At 38.6% G+C, this 14,707-nt stretch overlaps 1 protein-coding gene and 1 non-coding gene across 2 annotated transcripts; one reads left to right on the top strand and one right to left on the bottom strand.

The window, feature by feature from the left end:
• Positions 1-3,789: 3,789 nt before the first annotated feature.
• On the top strand, positions 3,790-14,444 carry Haus3 (HAUS augmin like complex subunit 3). The gene is made up of 5 exons (XM_021163464.3): positions 3,790-3,972; positions 4,915-5,953; positions 7,017-7,456; positions 9,602-9,830; positions 14,251-14,444. The coding sequence occupies exons 2-5, from the start codon at positions 5,045-5,047 to the stop codon at positions 14,383-14,385; spliced, it is 1,713 nt and encodes a 570-aa protein (XP_021019123.1). The 5' UTR covers positions 3,790-3,972; positions 4,915-5,044; the 3' UTR covers positions 14,386-14,444.
• Positions 10,894-10,996, bottom strand: LOC115031147 (U6 spliceosomal RNA). The gene has a single exon (XR_003836772.1). It is a non-coding gene; the product is annotated as a U6 spliceosomal RNA (small nuclear RNA).
• Positions 14,445-14,707: the final 263 nt, after the last annotated feature.

The raw sequence follows: 14,707 nt of genomic DNA, 5'->3' as shown, positions 1-14,707 counted from the left end.
GGTTCTGACTTGCCTCCAGAGCAGCTGTGAGGTGGTTAGAACACACACTAGAGAGAAAACAGGATAGTGACACTCCACTGCCTACAGGGAGGCTCCAGCCCATTGGCAGGAATCCTGGTTCTGGTTCTTGGAGGACTCAGTGTCCTCCCAGACAGATGAGTGCACTGAGGCTTGTCCTTCAAGGACTTGCCACCTTGAATACCACAGAAAGTGTGGATCAGGACTTCCAGAGAGGATGGTGTTACCTCACTGAACCCTATGTAGAGCTCATTGGAGATGGCCTAGTGGCACCTGCTAAAAAGTTTTAATGTGGAATCATGAAACCAGGGGAGGGATTCGTTCTCCCGGTAGGCAACAACCAGCCTGGATTCTTGAAATGTGTATCCCTGCCTTCCCTGCCTCCTGTTAGGTACGGGGTAAGGGATGGGCAGCCTTAGAGGAGGCTGAAGTTAACTCAGAGAGGAAAAAGGAGTTTTCTGATGTGAACACAATTAGAACCTCAGACTTGGTATGACTTAGGTGTTGATATCAATGTGAACACTTAAATTCCAAATGCTATGTTTTTTAGTCTTACCTGCTACTACTTCTTGTTGGAAGCAGTGGGTGCCAGGGATCTGTGCTAAGCACTCTGCATAATTAGCACCTATGTCAGTCTTACAGGGTCCATCTCATGGTTAGGAAACTCGAAGCTCAGATATGGTACGACGCCTTCCGTAGTTTTCCTGACCCGACACCAGCCTATCTCTCTGTTATATACACACCACCAGCCTCTCTGTTCCTCCATGTTTGCCCCTACCTGAGATCCCTGCCTGAGTCCTAACCCTTGCTAGAGTGGTTCCAAGATGGCCCTTCTGCTCCTCATCCTCTTCCTCCCCAGAGTTAAACTCAGATGCCTGCTGGCTCCTGGCCTTCACCTCAGCTCAGCCTACCTTCTACTCAACCCTTTGTCCTTACCAGCTCATTTTGGATCTCATGGTTAGTTCAAGCCCAGCCTCTTCTGCAGGTGGTCCCTGAGTACTTTGTTCCTATTCCTCTTTTGTCCCTTTGTCCACTTTTGCTGGGATGATGGCTGTATAAATTAGAGGCTGGACTAATCTGGACTAATTGCTAGTGGGACATTTTATGTCCTCTTTCCCAATCTTTAGCCAGAAAGTTAGAGGACAGGATGCTCTGGATTGTTCCAGAGTTAGGCCACTGGCCTGGGAAGGGAGCTGCAGGGAAGGATGGGCTCTCATCCCAGTTCTTCCTCAACTGACCAAAGCTCTCAGGCAACCTTAGGTCCTGGACTCCTCGGACCCCTAAACTCTGCAGGCCGCTTGATACCGGCTTCCATCTCCAAAGACCCCTGTCTACCCACCACTATGGTGACCCCTTCCTAGTTTTGTAGACCCAAATACTTCTGAGTTTGGTACTGAGTTTTTACCTTCACCACACGAGTGTAAATACAATGAAGAGCAAATATCCCTGACCCCAACTCCATAGTCTTAAGAAAAGTCAACTTTCTTCTGGAAGAACAAGACCGATAGGAGGAAGCTGCCAGACCACATCTCACTGGCTGATGGCCCCCAGTGTTCTGCCAGCTCCTGGGCTCCCTTGCCTTTTCCGAATTGTCCAGTGCCAGCTTTCTCAAACTTTTTGTGACTTTTTTTTTTGGTATAATCAAGCTAACACATGTCTGAGGCTGTTGCTCCCTCCTCCATGTTGTCTGGAGAACAGATCTCTTCACTTCCATTAAACTGCATCCAAAAACAACTTTCAACAGCACAGTTGTATACAAAGTTTTAAAACTGTCTGTAAAGATACTGTATAAAACATAAAATAATTTTTAATATTGATGATAGGAGAGGAAGGCCAACAGAAAAGACTCAGGTCCTGCATTCCGGTTTGTTTCGCCCATTACGTTCTCACAGGCTTGCTCAGGAACGATTAGCTCCTCAGTTCCCGTTACCTTTTGACCCCACTAAAACCACAACTGATTTTGAGTAGAAGAAAGCAAGCTTGTCTTGGAAATAAGTTTAACATACTTGCCTTCTTAAGTTTCTAATCCAGTCCCAAGAAAACTTTCCAGTTCTGTATAATTGACCCCATTGTGTTTGCTGTTTGTACTCAGGGGGCTGATCCTGTTCTAATCTTTATGTTTTCATGGCTTCTTATGGCCTCACAAACACTTCTCAGACAAGGAGCGGTGGTCAGCAATTCAAGAGAGTGAGCTGGGGGCCAGGAGTCACTAAGAACAGTGGGTTTTCTAGAAGGTCTCCTGGGTTCCAGGCTGTGCCTGGGGGGAACCTCACCCTGCAAAGTAGCCCTTTGTCTTTCTGGCATCTTTAATTCCGTCTCCTCCGAGCTCTTCCGCACAGTCTATAAATATCCTCCAGTTCCTCCCACTTTAAAACAAAACAACACCAAAAATCCTCTCAGCCTTGCATTCCCACCCCCTCATCTTGTGTCATTTGGCTCTTTTTCTCTCAGTCTTTGCCTCCTCAGCAAAATTTCCCAAAAGTACTGCCTGCACTTCCTCTGGCCAAAACCCACTCAACGCCAGCTCCCTGCTGAGCCCCTACCTCCAGTTTGGCATCTGGGGTCCTCTTGGGCCAGTCCCCTGATTTCCTGACCACATTAGGCACCATTCTAAGAACTTTTCCCCTGTACTGTTTGTTTTTATTTACTTTCCAGTTTTATTGACCTTCAAAAGGAGGATAAAAGTTAAATAAGAATTAATAGGAAATGTCTTCAACTCAAATTTAAATGATCTGCTTAGAACATTAGTTTTTCTCTCTTTGAAAACATGAATATCTGGGCATGGTGATTCATACCTGTGACCCCAGCACTTGGAGATGCTAAAGTAGGAGGATCTTGAGTTGAAGCCCAGCCTGGGCAGAGAAGCAAATCCTTGTCTCACAAAACAAATAAGCTCAGGGAAAAAGATCCAGAAAGAATTCTACCTAGTAACAACAAGACTAGACCCTTGTCTGATACATCACCCTATTTGTGATTAGAAGAGGGGAGTACTATTTTTTTTAATGATCAAAGCCCACATCTTGTGAATTTATATATCATCTTACAAGAGAGTGGTAAGTTGCAAATGCTGTCTGATAGAAAAAAATGAACAGATTATGACCCATACAGACAAGTTGTTACCAATGTCAACTGTAACTCCAAAGATCAGTTTTCTGAGACCATAAATAGGACATTAACTGGGCTTGCATCTTAGTTCAGCATTCTGTCTTTCATTGAATGACCGCGGGCATCCTCAGAATGTCCGTACTTCTGAGTTAAATGCATTCTAAAACTGATGTACTTTACACCTTGACATTTTGACGATGGGATCTTGGAGGAAGTCAGCTTTTGCTTGGAAGTCATCGAGGCCTTGGGAGTTAAGTGTTTTTTGTTAAATAACCATTGTAAAAGATTCTATAGCCAACAATCCTACCCTGCAAGAGACCTGATAGGGTCCCAGCTGCTGACCTTGTTATTAGCACCACGCTGGATCACCCTACCAGTGGTGGTGGTAAGAGCTGTTGGGGGAAGAAGGGGTCTGTTCGGCCTCAAGCTTCCGGTCCCCTAGTGGTGTCACAGACTGCAAGCCATTCTTAAGACAGGAGGGCCGAATGGCCAAGGCAACGAGCAGCCGGAAGAGACCCAGACTCCAACTCCGGAGCGGGGGCGGGGTGGGGCGGAGCGAGGGCAGAGCCTCTAGTGAGAAAACCAATCCTCTTGAGCCTAGCGGGAAGAACGGCGGGCCAGAGGCGGGGCTAAGGGGCGGTGCGTCTGTCAGGAAAACCAATCACTTTGCCCTGGCTCGTTGAAGGGGGTTGGTCAGCGGGTCCTCCTTTGCCTTCTCCCGGATACCTCGCCGCCTGCTCTGACTTTACGGATGTTGTAATCTGCGCGTGCGCGTTCCGGCACTCCCGTGAGGCACTGCGGCGCGCGCGGTTGGAGGCTGGCAGAGAGCAGTGGCTGCGGCTTCCTGAGGTAAGTCTTGTAAGTTAGGGGCTGGCGGGGCCGCCGCTACCCTCCTACAGCCTGCTTGAGGCATCGATAGAGGTCGCTGGGCCCGGGCGCGGGGTGTGCGGGGAGGCTGAGGCTTCGTGCCAGGGGTGGGGTCGGAGGGACGTGGCCGGTCGTCCGGCTGGGGTTGGTAGCTTTATTTTTCGGATGCTGCGGATAAAACCCAAGGCCTCAATCATACGAGGCAAACGTTAAACCGGAAATATACCCTCATCTGTTACCCAGCTTTTAAAAACAGCAATTCGGTACTTTTGTGGGTGTGTTTTATTAGAGCTCTTAAGTGTCATAACTGTATACTCAGAAACAAACCAAAACCAACCCAGAGAGTTTGCTACCAGAGTGTCAAATATATCGTGATTTTAAGACCTGCCATTGTCACTGACCTAAGTTTGGTTCAAGTCGTGGTTCATTGTGCTCTGGTCGAAATAAAACTTCTTACTTGATGACTGGTGGGTACTTTGAAACTTGTCAATTTGTCCTGGTTTTCTCTGCATTAGACTGGTTATATCTATAGATTGAGTCCTTTGAGATTGATGGAACGCTGATTGAAGTAAATATTTAGTTGATTCTTCCTTAGAAAGGTAGGCACATTTCTTTTTCCTAACTAGAAACTACAGGGGAAACAGCTATTTTACAAAATGTAATTTATTTTAAGTAATTTCATCATTGGGAAAAAAAATCAGTTTTTTTATTGTTATATCTTCATTAATTAGATTCTTCATTACTGTTGTAGTGTCCTTAGCAACACCCTGATTGCTTCTGTTTTGCTTTGTCTTTGTCAGATATTGCACCTGCATCTGCCTTTAACTTAAGTAGTCTCCTGATGTCATCTGATAAAATGATCTGTATATTTAAAATTCATTTGCCTTGTTCATGGTCTAATACTTGTGTTCTTTCCCCCACTAGGAAAACACATTATAGATTGTATTTTTTTCCTTCTTCTATGGACTTAGTGTAAACATGTTTTTTTCTGTTTGAACTTAGTTTTAAAAAAATAGATTCATATCAAGTATTAAAAAACAGGAGTAGTTAAACCATGAGTTGTGGAAATGAGTTTGTGGAAACATTGAAAAAAATTGGTTATCCCAAAGCTGATATTCTTAATGGAGAAGATTTTGACTGGCTCTTTGAGGATGTTGAAGATGAGTCATTCTTGAAATGGTTTTGTGGAAATGTGAATGAACAGAATGTGTTGTCTGAAAAAGAATTGGAAGCCTTCAGCGATCTTCAGCGATCAGGCAAGCCTATCCTAGAAGGAACAGCATTGGATGAAGTTCTTAGGACCTGTAAAACTTTTGATTTGAAGACATGCAAACTGGATGACAAAGAGATACAGATATTAGAGGATGAGGTTCAAACTCTGCAGAAATTAAATAACTCAAAAATTCAGCGACGGAATAAATACCAGTTAATGGTTTCTGAAACTAGCTACAGGTTTCTGGCATTAAATGCTAAACAAGAGGAAGCCACTAAGAAGCTGAAACAGAAGCAAGGATTCCTAAATGCTGTGAATACTAAGCTCAGTAATGAACTTCAGGGTCTTACTGAGGAAGTTAATAATTTGATGATATTCTTCAGAAATTCTAATTTAAGTGAAAGAACAAATCCAATGGTGTTTTTATCTCAGTTTTCCTTGGGAAAATATATAAGCCAAGAAGAGCAGAGCACAGCAGCATTAACCTTATATACAAAAAAGCAATTCTTTCAGGGCATACATGAAGTAGTTGAAAGTTCAAATGAAGAAAATTTTCAACTTTTAGATATACAAACACCGTCTATTTGTGATAATGAAGAAATCCTTAGGGAGCGACGACTGGAGATGGCTAGACTGCAGATGGCATGTATTTGTGTCCAGAAACAGATCATATACTTGAAAACGAGTAATTCGAGCATGAAGTCGAGTATAAAATGGGCAGAAGAGAATCTTCATAGACTAACCAATGAGGTAAGCATAAGAAATAAGACTGAATTCATATTGTAATTGTTAGGAATATAGAGTTTAATATTGCTGCTACTTTAGAAAAGGGGGATCTAATTTAATTTTGAATAAAATTATATTAATATAGTATATTAATATAATTTACTAATTATATAATATAATTGATGTAATTTTATAGTACATATTTGCAGTATGTATTTCATACAAATATATTATTAATCATATTACTAGAATTTAGTAATTTTATCCTTAGTAATATTACTGAGCTAATTTTGGACAAAAATAACCTTAATTTGCATTATGAATTTGAAAATTGTGTCATTTCAAATACAGATTAAACTGGGGTTTCTGTTTTTTGGTATAAACCAAGGAAACTACTTGCTTAACTATGGGTATTCTGCCTTGTTTCCTCTGACAAGAAGAAAGTATTAATGAAGTCCAGGATTCAGTGGAGTGAATTTCTCATTACTTGTTGAGAATATGTAGATATATTGCAGTTGTTCATCTGCACTCTCTAGAAGCTTGCTTTCTTGATAATATAGGCAGTAGATAGTTGAATAAAAATGTAGAGGTTTCTGAATCAATACTTGTATTAAATTAGTTACTACAACAGAAACATTTTGAAATAATAAGTCTGGTAAATCTGTGTGCTATAATCAGCTCATAGACTAAGAAAATACCTACTATATAATTTTAAGAAAATTAAGATATTCATTTGTTATAATGAGTAATATACTTACTAAAGTTATGATCATGATGAGATCGTCTAGTTTGTTAGCCATTATTGTGTGTGTGTATGTATGTATATATGTATATATGTATGTATATATGTGTGTGTGTATATATATATATATATATATAGTGTAAATGTACTGAAGTTCAATAGTTCATGCTGGCCTTTCTCTTGACTTAGTCCTTATTTTCCTTTAAAATTAGTTTTGGCTTATACCAATAAGTTAGTGTTTATTCATTGCATATATTATCTGACCATTTAAAACAAACAATGAAAATAGTTAGAAAATAAAAGTTTAAACCTACATTTTAAAATGTTACTGCTTTCTTTGTGTAGGTTATTGATAAAGAAAATTTGGATGCAGAAATTTCTAGCTTAAACAGTGAGATTCTAAAACTTGAAGAACAAATCACTCATATAAAAGACAAAGTTTTGCCTGTTGTGGTAAAAGAGTATGCTCAGCTATTGAACATGCCAGTTGTAAAGGGCGACTTTGAACTGCAGATTGCTAAACAAGATTATTATACGGCAAGACAAGAGTTAGTGTTAAATGAGTTGATAAAGCAGAAGGCATCGTTTGAGCTTGTCCAGTTATCATATGAGATTGAGTTGAGAAAACATTGGGATACATATCGGCAACTAGAGAGTTTGGTTCAACAACTCAGCCAAAGAAACACGGTGCTCTGCCAGCACTTGGCAGTGTTATCAGAAATACCAGCATCTGAGCAGTTAACCTCAAGGACTCCCATCGATACCAAAGATCATTCCACTCATAGGTATGTATGTCATTGCTTCCTTAGCATTTTTTTCTTTTATCTTTGTGAAATACTAGAGAGTTGGAACAGAAATTTTAAAGGTTTAAAAATTACTTGTATTCAGATTTGGCCTTTCTGTTCTTTTATCCTTTAAATTTTTTGTTCCCTTTCTGTTCATGTTAGGTCTGAATGTAGCCACTTTAGAGCTGAAGTCAATGAGTTGAGGGAGTAAAGTGATAAAATAGTTTACTCCCACTTAGATACCTGGATTTGAGTCAGGAAATATGAATACAGCTTTGTATCATAGGTGTATTGCTGGGCATGATACTGATTGTATCAGCAAGAGGGTAGTAGGGTGGGAAGACTTTATTTCCCTATCTGATGAGGTAGATCACTAAAATGAAAGCTGGCCCTTCCTGGACATCTAAGCAGTTGATGATAACAAGATACTAGAATTGAAGGCTAAAAGTATTAGACTTCAAAAGTCTGTACTCTGCCCGATGTGTGGCTCATATCTGTAATCCCAGCACCTAAAAGGCTGAGGAAGAGCTATACTAAGTCTGAGGCCTTTATGGGCTGTGTAATAATGTTCAACAAACACTTGTCTTTTAAATCCTGTATAGTAATGGGATTACATATTTAATTTCAACTTTCTGGAAGTTGGGGCAGGAGAATCTTGAATTTGAGGTCAGCTTGGGATACATAGTAAGAATTCTAGGACAGCCTGAGCTGCACAATGGGACTTTGTATTTTAAAGAAAGAAAGAATTGGCATGGAGACTGGAGAGAGCTGGGGAGATAGCTTAGTCACTGCAGTGCTTGTGTACAAGTTTGAGAACCTCAATTTGATCCTCCAGAAACAACATAAAAAAGCCAGGTGCAGTGGCACACTCCTGTCATCTCTACACTGGAGAGGTAGAGGAGGAAGGATCCCTAGTGCTTGCTGGTTAGCCAGTCTCATAGAATGGGTGAGCTCCAGGTTCATGAGAGACTTAAAAGTGAGGCAGAGAGTGGTTGAGGGATACCCCCAACATTAACCTCTGGGCTCCCCGTGTGCATGTGGAGACACACACATTTTGTATGCTGCTACTCATTTTTTGGTAGGATCAGAATAACATACTTTAGCTTTTAATCCCAGAATTTGAGAGGCAGAGGCAGAGGCAAATTTCTGAGAGGCAGAGGGGCAGAGGGGCAGAGGGGCAGAGAGAAAGGCAGAGGGGCAGAGGCAGAGACAGATTTCTGAGTTCCAGTCCAGCCTGGTCTATGTAGCAGATTCCAGGACAGTCAGGGCTACACAGAGAAACCGTATCTTAGGGGGAGGGGGGAGATTTGTATGTGTGAACCGAGAGAGAGCAAGCTATGTGTTGATGTATGTATATTATGAGTAAAAAGAGCATGTCTTCTTATAAGGCAGGCATAACATGCTGCTTTAGATTTATCTTTTGTCTTACAGTCTGATGGATTTTCTGCCATTAAGTGCGATGTTAAAATGGTTTTGTTAATTAGCAGGATTTTTACCAACCAAATACTGAACAAATTAAAATAGGCACTTTGTTGTTAATGGCCATTTATATAGGTCTTACATTTTTAGTTTTTCTCTTTTAATCCCACCACAGTTTTGTGATATAAGTATTAAAGAATGATTTTTTCTTGTGTAATTGTTGCTGCTGCTTTATCATAGATATATTCTGTAAAAGAAGTGTTTTCTTGGGACATATCATTGAAGCTCACTTTGAAGTAAACTAATAACAGTTAAGAATCATGATGATGTTTATATCTAAAATATGGAAGATGAAGAAACTGGAAATTCAGATTTTCCTTTAAAGGATTATTTATCTTTTGAGATAGTGTCTTACTGGATTTGATTATGTCGCCTTGAGCCTCTAGTCCATCTATCTTAGCTTCCTGAGTGCCGGGATGACAGGGTTTTACAACATATTCAAATTTAGATATTTCTCCTCTGAAATAATATTATACTTGAGATGGTTTCAGTTGTTCAATTTTAGAAACACATATATTATTACTTTTTAGTTGTTAATTAGCTATCATTATCTGTTACCCAATTTGGTGGGTTATAATTTCGAAAACTATTAACTTGAACATTTTTCTCTTTAATTTTAATTAAATTTAATTAATTTTAATTCTCTTTAATATTTTTGTATTTTAGGCTTTATCAACTTCTAGAAGGAGACAATAAGAAAAAAGAATTGTTTATAACCCATGAACACCTGGAGGAAGTGGCTGAGAAATTGAAACAAGATGTTTCTGTAATACAAGATCAGTTGGCAGTATCTACTCAAGAGCATTTTTTCTTTTTGTCCAAACTGAATAATGATGTGGATATGCTTTGTGATGCTTTGTATCATGGAGGGAATCAGCTATTGCTTTGTGATCAGGTGAGTGTTTACCTAGAAATTTAAAATGCTTTAAACTTTTAGTTTATTTAGTTTATTTTAAGGGGCTGGAGAGCTGGCTCAGTAGTTAAGAAGAGCACTTGCTGCTGCTGCTGAGGATTCCTGTTGTATTCCTAGCACCCACATGGCACCTGATGGCTCAGAATCATCTGTGACTCTTGTTTCTGATGTCCTCTGCTTTTGTGGGTACCAGGCATACATGTGGTACACATACATATGTGCAAACAAAAATACTTATTCAAATTAAAAATAATAACTTTAAAAATGTTTCTTATAAAAAATATTGTGAAGAAAAGATTATCCTATTCCATTAAACTAATATAATTTTTACTTAAATTTGAGAGACATAGTCTTGCTATGTATGTAGCCTATGCTGGTCTCCAACTCAAAATCTCCCAGGATTATGGGCTTATGTCATCATACAAAAATCTTACGATTTTTTTAACTCCTAATTTTTATATATATATTTTTTCAGATAATTTTGAGTTTCATGTACAGAATTTGAAATTTTTCAGCCACTATAAAAGGATATATAATATTGATGCTATGTTAAGAAAGAAAACTTGTTATTTTAGCAAATAGAGGATTGCCTTTCTGTATTTAAAATCTCTATATGTATGGTACATGTTTTTTTTCTTTTTTCACATGGAATATTATAACAGCATATATGTAATATAACAAGGTAGATTGAATACATATACTAAGAATTCGTATAATATAGTAAACAAAATGTAGGGAGATTTTTGGAGAAAGTTTTAGTCAAATATGAATAATATATGGAAGGAGGAAAAGAAACAGTCAAATGAAAAAAAAAAAAAGAAACAGTCGTATGTAATGAGCTAGAACCTGAGCAATGCCAATTTAAGGCTCAGGTCAAATAAGCTTAAAGGCATCTTTTTAGATTCTTTGTTTATGGTGTATGTCTATTCTTTCGTTCAATCAGTTATTTCTGAACAGAACAGGATTTAAATCATAACAAATCTTGGACGAAGTTTTAAAAGGTAGTTACCAGAAGAAAATATAGTGCCAGAGGAAGAAGCAAACTAAAAATATGAAACACCTCACGAATTTGCATGTCATCTTTGTGCAGGGCCATGCCAATCTCTGTACCAGTCTAGTTTTAGTCTATGTGCTGATGAAGTGAGCACAATACATGCTTTTTTCTAATGGAATTCCCCAACCTTTGAGGAGAACTGGCTTTGAGTTTTATTATATAAGTAAATTAGATTGTGTATTAACTTCTCTGTGTTTTCAAACTTTATATGCATTCAATTGGATATTTCATTATCTTGTTTGCTCTCACTCTGTGTTATAGTTATTTATTTAAACCCCAGCCTGAGGCTTCTACCCTGCCTTTGGTATTTAAGTTCCTGGATGAAAGACACACTGACAGCTTTTAATTTACAATAGGCCTTAAACAGCACATGAGCTGGGCGGTTTCCTACCCTCTGTGCTGTTAAGAATCGACTTTCCTATCAATAACCCTGAGTTATTACTTACTCTATGTTTCACTAGGCTGCTCTTAACTCTAATTGGCTAGCCCTCAAGATCAAGTTCTTTTTTTTTTTTTTTTTTTGGTTTTTCGAGACAGGGTTTCTCTTTATAGCTCTGGCTGTCCTGGCGCTCACTTTGTAGACCAGGCTGGCCTCGAACTCAGAAATCCGCCTGCCTCTGCCTCCCGAGTGCTGGGATTAAAGGCATGCGCCACCACGCCCAGCTCAGGATCAAGTTCTTAATGGCTCACCTAATTTATGACAGCTCCTTCCTCCTCTTCCTCTTTCTCTTTTTCCTCCTCCTCCTCTTCATTGTCATCTTCCCCAACCCCAAGCTCTGGAAACCTAAACCTCACTTATATCTCTTCTGATGAGCTATTGGCTGTTGGCATCTTTATTTACCAATCAGAATAACCAGGGGGCAGGGTCACTTAGCATCTTACTTGAGGTCTCTCTTGTCTCTGGGACAACCAGTTTTGGGGGCCCAGATTAGCATTAGAATACAAACAGCATTAGGCCAACCCACTACATTTTCTCCTTTTTGTCCAATTAAAAAGGCTTTTTCTTTATAGTAACAACATACACATACTAGGAACTATTTTGAAACAATTGGGAAAATTATTAAGTATGAATTACATTTAAAAGTCTAGTCTATATTTTGTAATTTAGGTGAGGTATTTAACCATATATCCTGTCTCAATGAGTTATGATTTTGTACCTAAATTATCTTCTGTTTTAACTTGTATTAATGTCCTAATACTATCTTTTCAAATATAGAACATCTTTAATGTTAAACAACATAAGTATAATTGTGAGACTATAACTATTTTCAACTCTGTTTCATAAGGGATTAAATATTACCTGAGTATTCAGGAAGCACAAAGACACATCTTCGAAAACTATAGAAATGACAGAGACAGCTGACTGCTTAACAGTTCCCAACATTTCTTATAATGTTGGAGCATCTATCTTTTAGCCTTTTGGCCCAGAATATCTGACAGACCTTATGAACAGATAGTATTCTGCTTACAGATAAAATTGGGGCATTTCTTGCCCAGTGGCTACCTTGCCACAGTTGAAGCAGTTCCACATGGAGATACTGATATTCATCACCTTCTTTGAAGTGGAATTGGGGATACTGTCAGGAGCATACATGTCTCATAGTCAAAAGATCTTTTAATAATGAAATAACATGAAATGTAATATTCTGTGGATCTCTGACACTTTTGAAGACCATCTATATATAACATAACTGAATTGTTAAATATTGATTACTTTTAGCCATCTACTATATGAATAACCTTGAAAATATTTTATAGTAATTAACTAAATTAGAATCTAATATGATCAAACCATGAGTTTGATGATCTATTAACTTGCATTGCTTAATTAATTTAAACAGTTTGTAATAGCAGCTATTAAAAGAACTGGTTCTAAGCCTTGTATTCTTAAATGAGTTGCATATATACAATACCTATCTTAATCTGCCTGCCACTGCCTCCCAAGTACTGGGAATAAAGGCATGCGCTGCCACCACCCGGCTCCAAATCTGAGTTCTTAAGCAGAAGAATTACATATATTAGTATAGTTTTCATTAAGTATTCTGTGTAATTTCATTTTACAGGACAGGAAAAAAGAGAAAAGATTTTTGTGAGGCAGGGTTTGTTTTTTGTTTTTTGTTTTTAAATGGTTGAAGAAAGCAGCATGCTCCTGTGTGGATTTTTATTGTCAATGTGATTATATAATATAGTCAAATAACCTACATTATCATTTCTAGAGACTCCGGGATGATTGTGGCTCCATGCACCCTTTAGTCAATGTGGAGGCAGATATAAATCAATAGTTGGTTGTCTGGCTGACATCCCCAAATCCACCCCACTGATCTAGTTCTTCAGGTGATGTGAATAAACCATCTACTCACCTAGCTGATGCTCACCAAAGACAGAAACGGATAAAGGATTCCACCTGAGTCTAGTTTGGTGAACCAGTGAGTTTAATTGCAAAAACAGGATTTAAATGAGAGACCAATTACTGGAGCATGGGCAGTTAACTTAGTGGCAACTCTACTGCCCAAAAAAGTCTCCCTCCAAACTGTTAGCTGCCTGTATATCCTCTTGGAGAGTCAGGAAGGAGAGCTTCCTGAGCCTCTCCCACCCCTATAACAAAGCATTTGTGGGTCCATACTGAAGCAATTGTTTTTTATTAGACTTCATTTCAAGATTTTTTCCTGCATTTATATGTCTCGGGCACAGATTAAGCTACAGTGAAGTTTCACTAATAAGACCTTCATGAAAAAGTTTTTGTTCATTGTTTTTGTGTCAATAATTATAAAACAGTGTTATACAAGGTAGCCACTAAATAACTCACTATGCATTCCAGTTCTGACCTCAAACTAATAGCAATCCTGCCTCAGCTTTCCTACTCTGGGATTACAGACATGAGCACATGCCCAAGACTTTTCATTGCATTTATTTTTGTGTGTGGAGTTGTGTACATATGTCTAAAGATCAGAGGACAATTGGAAGTCTATTGTTTCTTTCAAGCATGTAGGTTTGGGGGATCAAACAGGTCATTAGGCTTGATAGCAAGCACCTTTATCCACTGAGCCATCTCTTCAGCCCAGTGATCTTTAATTACAGATTTTTGTTTTTCTTTTGTTTATTTTTTAAAGACAGGATCTCACTGTGTAGTCCTGGCTGGATTGGAATTAATTATTCAGATCCGGCTAGCCTAGAACTCAGAGATATTTCTGCCTCTGTCTCCAAGCATTAAGATTAAGAGTGTGTGATATGGGTTTTTATTATGAGGAGTTATTAAATCACAGAATTTCCTTTTAAATTATATTTTAAATTTCTAGTTGGTGTTTGGAATAAAGTTCTTGAAATAAAAGCTTTTTCTTTCTGTTTCAGGAGTTAAAGGAGCACTTTCATCAAGTTGAATCCCAGTTGAATGAACTACATCATCTCCTTACTGATATTCTTGCTGATGTGAAGACGAAAAGAAGAATTTTGGCAACTAATAAATTGCATCAAGTGGAAAGATAATTATATGTATAGTTTTTTAAAGATGAAGACTGTCTAAATAAAAGATGTTGTAGAAAAGACTGAAGACTTCTAAAAACGGAATATTTACTATGCCTGTTGTTTTTTTTTTTAACATTTATTTTTATGCAGGGAGGGATGTGTGTGTCTGTTGTGGTCTTGTACGTTAGTGTGTACCATAATGACTACGTGAGATAAGAGAACAATTTGGAGGAGTTGGTATTATCCTTTTACCATGAGAGCTCTGGAAGTGGAAATCAGGTCATTATTCTTGGGGACAGTGACTAGCCCATCTTGTCAGGCTCAATGCTACTAAGTTTATGAA

The sequence above is a fragment of the Mus caroli genome, unplaced genomic scaffold, assembly GCF_978045245.1.
Source record: "Mus caroli unplaced genomic scaffold, Mus_caroli_1 scaffold_4, whole genome shotgun sequence".
NCBI lineage: Eukaryota > Metazoa > Chordata > Mammalia > Rodentia > Muridae > Mus > Mus caroli.
The sequence above is the reverse complement of the archived record's forward strand: the minus strand, read 5'-3'. Positions and strand labels throughout refer to the sequence as shown.